Source organism: Chlorocebus sabaeus, chromosome 24 (genome assembly GCF_047675955.1).
Source record: "Chlorocebus sabaeus isolate Y175 chromosome 24, mChlSab1.0.hap1, whole genome shotgun sequence".
In the NCBI taxonomy this organism is placed as follows: Eukaryota; Metazoa; Chordata; class Mammalia; order Primates; family Cercopithecidae; genus Chlorocebus; species Chlorocebus sabaeus.
In genome coordinates this window covers 40,882,878-40,888,877 of record NC_132927.1, presented here as the reverse complement: position 1 = coordinate 40,888,877, position 6,000 = coordinate 40,882,878, and the positions used below count along the sequence as shown (strand labels likewise).

Below are 6,000 nucleotides of genomic sequence, written 5' to 3'. Positions count from 1 at the left end.
CTTAAGCTACCTGAGAACATCATACTTAGCTATATCAGATACTTATTATTGTGGTATTAGAGGATGGAAGGAGTTAATAATTTTCAAAACTAGTAATTTTTTTAAATGGCCAGATTGAAAAAAATACAGTATAAATAAAAGTAATATACAGACAATTTAACTTTGGAATATAAAGGAGGAAATTTTATTAGGTAAAAACAATGGATTAAAAAATGTAACAAAAGTACTTTAACCCAATAATTCCATTTTATACTGTATACTAAAATACAGAAAATAATCACATTGTAGAATGCATTTACACCATTTATAATTATAATTCATTACATTTATAGTTAGTACAGTCAAAATTTAAGCCATTTTTATTTAGTAAATCTAATTCCACCAGTCAATCAAAAATTATTTGTTGATTTATTACTACTTTGATCTGGCACCTTTAATTATTGGTAATATTCTTTTATTTTTCTTTTTCCTACTTATGTTTAGAAGTCTGCAGTTCTGTATACTTCCTCATGTTCCCAAAAGAGATTAACTCTAGGGTTTTTTAGACTCTTAACACTTCCCTAGGCTTATTTGTTTTATTTCTCTTAAAGCAGTTGAATTCACATGTATTTGAACACTTCAGTGGGTTTTTCTCTTCTTTCTACCCACTATCACATTGCAATTAACTCTTAGATTTTCACTTAGTATAATTATTAGAATGAATATTCAAGTTATCCTACTTTATAGTGAGGGTTTTTTAAATTATGTAACTTCTGTACATACTATTAAGAATACTGCAAATCTCTGTGCTTCTTGTTAAAACATTGGAATAAATAGTCATAAAAATAAGCATTTCTCAAAATATATAACATCTTGATATTGCAGAAGAAACAAAATAATCATAAGGAATTGGTGGGGGGGAGTGGGGAGGGATAGCATTAGGAGATGTACCTAATGTAAATGACGAGTTAATGGGTGCAGCACACCAACATGGCACATGTATACATACATAACAAACCTGCACGTTGTGCACATGCACCTTAGAACTTAAAGTATAATAAAAAATAAATAAATTTTTAAAAAGTAAGTGTTCAGCAGAAGAAAGTAAAAAAAAAAAAATCATAAGGAATTGGGTACATAAATAGAAAGAAGTAAAACTACAAGTATATTCAGAATAAGGAAATAAAATGCATATGGTTAAGTAATGTGTATATGTGCATATATATGTATAAAACAAAGCATTTATAGCCAGGCTAAAATCTCACCAAATATTTAACTTCTCCATTAAAGATTTTTAAAAACCTGTTAACCATCGTTTCATTGAATACTTAAATTTTATCTTGAAATTTGAAAGCCGAGAAGCATAGTTTATACATAAATATTGAGAATAAGTATTTTAACAGAAACTAATTCTGCCTTATTAGGTTATATTGCCAAGTTCAGAAAAAAATAATGTGTCTGATTTGTGGAAATCTACTACTATTGAAGTAATACCACTTCTATTCTCCTTCAAGTTAACAGATTTAAAAAGGAGTTTCATTAATATAAATGATCAAGATTGTGACTGGCATTTACAGTAGAAAAGGAAGAAGGGCAAGTGTTTTACTATAGTGAGTAATAACCAAATTATCCTGTTAAAATATTGGTCTTAAATTTTTTTTCTCTGTACCCATTACTTCTTACACTCTAAACTACAGATTTTTGGTGTAACTTTTTAAGTTGCCTAAGTACATTTTGTAATATTTAAGCTACAATTCTAGTGATTTTAAGTTTAGAATTATATATATCTATATAAATAGATTTGTGATTATGTCTCTTTATATTTGCAGTAGCCTAACAACCCCTTTTATTTTAGAAAGACCCTTGAAGATAATTAGCATATAAAGTTTTATTTTAGTATAGCTGTAACCACTGATGTTGTATGAATTTTCTAGTTACTTTTCTTTAGCAGATTTACACAAATATTCGAGAGTCACCATGAATCAATTTTGTTACAACAAAGTGATTCCAAAGTGATCTTTACTGAGTTTTCTTGGATCTTTGCAACTGGAACTTTTTGGGCTGATGAAGTTTGTCAGGAAGACAGAAAAGATGGTGCCACTTCAGATCTGATATTCCTGGGTCTGCACTTAAAGATTATCTGTTGAAGATTGATTCTTCCCCATGTCCTCTCCAAATTCAGATCTTTCACTTCTCCACAGGTTTAGAAGGCCCTATTTCACCACTGCCACACAGAAAAAGACAAAACTCAAGAAAAATAATATTACAAGTTGACTGCTCTACAAGATACAACATAATTCTTAGATCAGAATTTCTTGGCTTTGGCACTAGGCCAACACACTGTTAACAGAACAGAGCATGGAAACACAAGCATAGCCCCTAGAATTTAATTACTTCCTGAATGTAACTTGTACCGTTCAAATATAAGATGTTTTTATTAATCTATCAGTAGGACATATAAATATATAACATAAAAAAAGATAGGGGTCAGACAAGTAGAGGAAAGTAGGGAGGAAGGAAGCAGTTAAGAAGTGTTTTCCTTCAAATAAAATAATTTTACAATGTACTTTAACTTGTTAATGACAAATCTCTGATTGAAACATAAATCTAACAATTTTTTTTAAAGTTCATATTCTTTTTACTGTCTTCAGCCACTCTGCAAATGAAAATGAAGCATACACACACATGCAAATACACACACAAAAGAAGAGGAGGGGTTTTTCTGCAAATTCCTAGGCTTATAAGCCTCCTAACCTGCCCTAGTGATTCTGAGTAAAATCGTATTTTTGGCAACAGTGCTTTGCCCTCATAATAAGATCCTTAATTAAAAAAAATTTTTTTTTAATAAAATAAATTCTCTCAAGATGTTTTGCTCACATCAGGGAACATAAGCTTTTGAAAAAAAAAAAAAAGATGGTTCATAATCTGGATGCTTAGAATTAAAGTTTCTATTATCTAAAAATGAGCTCTCCTGATTGTGTTTGATATGAGAAGTTGGTTTAAGGAGAATAAAAACACGTTAACTTTTTAAGTAAGTGGGGGCTTTGTAAGCTGTATAACTGTTCCTTCCTCAAATAGGAGAAAACAAACTGCAAATTTTCTCACATAAAATTATTAATATCCCTGACTCTGATATGAAATAATCTTTTAAATTTTGGTTATCCTTTGGCCCTAGACATTCCTGTGTTTTCACTTAATACAATAATGATTAGTACATTGATACGTTCAGTTCAGAGCCAAGTATTTAATTGTAATCTTCATACTATCTTTTTTGGTCAACAATTGAGATGGATAATGAGAAATTATAATGGCTTTCTGTCCCTTAGTGATCTGTGGTGGATTTTGATGGAAAGAATGAGCAATTTTGACACTACTAATTGACTACAGTGATTTTTGGTTCTCCTGAATAAGGAAACAATTTAAGTAGGATTTGAACTTCTTAATGCTAAATTCAACCAATTGTGTGCATGTAAATGTGAGTGGTATTGTTTGTTCAAAATTAACATTAAATTTTTTTTTGTTTGTTTGAGATGGAGTCTGTCTGTCTCCCAGGCTGGAGTACAGTGGCAAGATATCAGCTCAGTGCAACCTCCATCTCCCAGGTTCAAGCGATTCTCCTGCCTCAGGCTCCGGAGTAGGTGAGGCTACAGGCATGCACCACCACTCCCGGCTAATTTTTTGTGTTTTTAGTAGAGGGGTTTCATCAGGTTAGCCAGGCTGGTCTCGAACTTCTGAACTCAGGTGATTCACCTGCCTCGCCCTCTCCAAGTGCTGGGATTACAGGTGTGAGCCACCTGAGACACTGCTTCCGGCCAGAATTGGCATTAATTTACAAGCTGCTATTGTCGTTTAGTTTATATTTAACGCTTAAATGATTATATAGACATTGTCCACAGAATCTTCACCATGTCATTCTTCTGTTCTTACTTGAAAAGTGACATTTGGCAGATGGTAGCCAGATCATTAAAGCAGTAGGTTTAACATAGTAGTATAGAAATCAGGTAATAGATGCATAAAGTTAAAATAATATTAAATTGAGGGAGATTGTTTCACTTAAACCATTAAATAACCTTTTTTAAAATTTGCTGCTAGGTTAGGGTGGTTATGCAGCTATGTGTCATTTCCTGAAATTATCTTTCATTTGTTTTATGAGTAAAACTGTCTCTATAAGTTTACCCTAGAAATCCATAGGTATTTTGGGAAATTGAATTATAAGTGGCTAGATTAACTAACTTTTGTTTTTAGGCAAACTTAGATTGCTCTATAAATCTTAATCAAATCAATCACATATGGTAACTGGGGTAGGGGGTTATTCTGCTTATTAGTCAAAGATATGATGAATTTATTTGTTTTTATTTTTTAAGACAGGGTCTCGCTTTGTTGCCCAGGCTGGAGTGCAGTGACACAACCACGGCTCACTGTGGCCTCGACCTCCCAGGCTCAAGCAATTCTCTCACCACAGACTCCCAAGTAACTGGGACTACAGGCATGCACCACCATGCCCAGCTAATTTTTAAATTTTTGTAGAGATGGGTTTCGCTGTGTTGCCAGGGTTGGTCTCAAACTCCTGGGCTTAAGCAATCCTCCCAACTCAGCCTCTCAAAGTGCTGGCATTATGGGTGTGAGCCACCGTGCCTGGCTAAAATGATGAATTTCTTATCCACATCATCTGTTAAGGCAAAAAGAGGAAACTGGTTATTCTGTTATCCTGCTTTTTCTTGGGAATATTTATTTTCAAATGATTTGAGTCCTTCAACTCAACAGTCTCATAACCAACAAAAGGAAATGGAGATTGGTGGGAGATTAAAACATAAAGGACAGGAACAGGGAAAATAAGGGAGGAAAAGGTCACAGACATAGAAATGTGGAAGTTGAATTCAAATTAATTTTTAATTGAGCACCTACTATGGGCCCCTCAAAATGGCTGACAGTACCACTAACTGTTTTAAATGAAGGAAAATCAAAAAATAACAGCATTTAATATTTATTTCTAAAACATCATTCTTAATCAACCATTTAAATAAAGTTTTGTTTTCCACTCACATGTTTTCACATTATTCAGCATATTACTTGGGTACCCACTATTACTAGCCACCTTACCAGACACAGCAGATGACAGATGAACAAGGAGCACAGTCTCATAGGAGCTTTATCACATGTGTTCCTAGGCTGAAAGGCCCTTCTTTATACTTCTTGGTAGGTGGAGTACAGGAATGTAGAAGTCAGAAACCTAGGTTCAAACTCCAGCTCTAATATATATAGTTTCTGTGTGATTTAGGAAAAATAATCTCTCTGAACCTCAGTCCCCCATCTGGAAAATTAGTATGATACTTACCTCATAAGGCTGTAGGGATTAATTAAAATTATGTATGTAGAGCACTTCACGGAGTATAGAGAGTGCTAAATAAATGGATGCTGAGGTTATTGACAGCCCTAGGATGGATGGATCATGGGTTCCCAAATATGGGATGCAATTTCAAGTTCTTAACACCAAATATAACCCTACTTGCTTTAGTTTCCTGGCATTCATGCTATCATCCCCAGTTTAGTGCACCTCAGGTTATCAAGGATGTAGGAGGGATTCTACAAGCATATGTTCCCCCAGAGCTTTTTGGTACCCTGCAATCCTAGAAGTTGTTGATGCTAAGATGTCTGGAGAGCACAGGCCATTTGTCACTGAGAAGCATAGTTACAAGGGAGATGGGAGTAGTAAGGAAAGTTGAGGAACTGATCAAAATAGATGAATGTCAAAAAAAAAAAATTTTCACTTTTAATTCATGATAAAAACCCAGTTAAAATTAGGTATACCAGATTTCTTTATTTTCAACCATGTGTGCACATACACTCAGATTTTTTTCTTTTGGTAGTGATTTGGCTTTTTGTTAACAACAGTGACACAAGTTTTATGTTTAATTTAAATACTACAACGGTTAAACTGGTTTTGGGGGAGATTTTCCAGAAATTTATTAAATACAAAGTTCCTTAACTACTGACTTAGAAGAATAAGTATTGTTTAACCAG

The 6,000-nt window shown here is 33.4% G+C and overlaps 1 protein-coding gene across 1 annotated transcript in view; it reads right to left on the bottom strand.

Moving 5' to 3' along the window:
* Nucleotides 1–215: 215 nt before the first annotated feature.
* Nucleotides 216–6,000, bottom strand: part of ZBTB1 (zinc finger and BTB domain containing 1) — a 28,249-nt gene continuing 22,464 nt past the window's right edge. Inside the window, exon 3 of the mRNA XM_007986965.3 lies at nt 216–2,203. Coding sequence (XP_007985156.1) covers nt 2,167–2,203 — 37 coding nt within the window. The 3' untranslated portion in view covers nt 216–2,166. The remainder of the gene's footprint in view (nt 2,204–6,000) is intronic.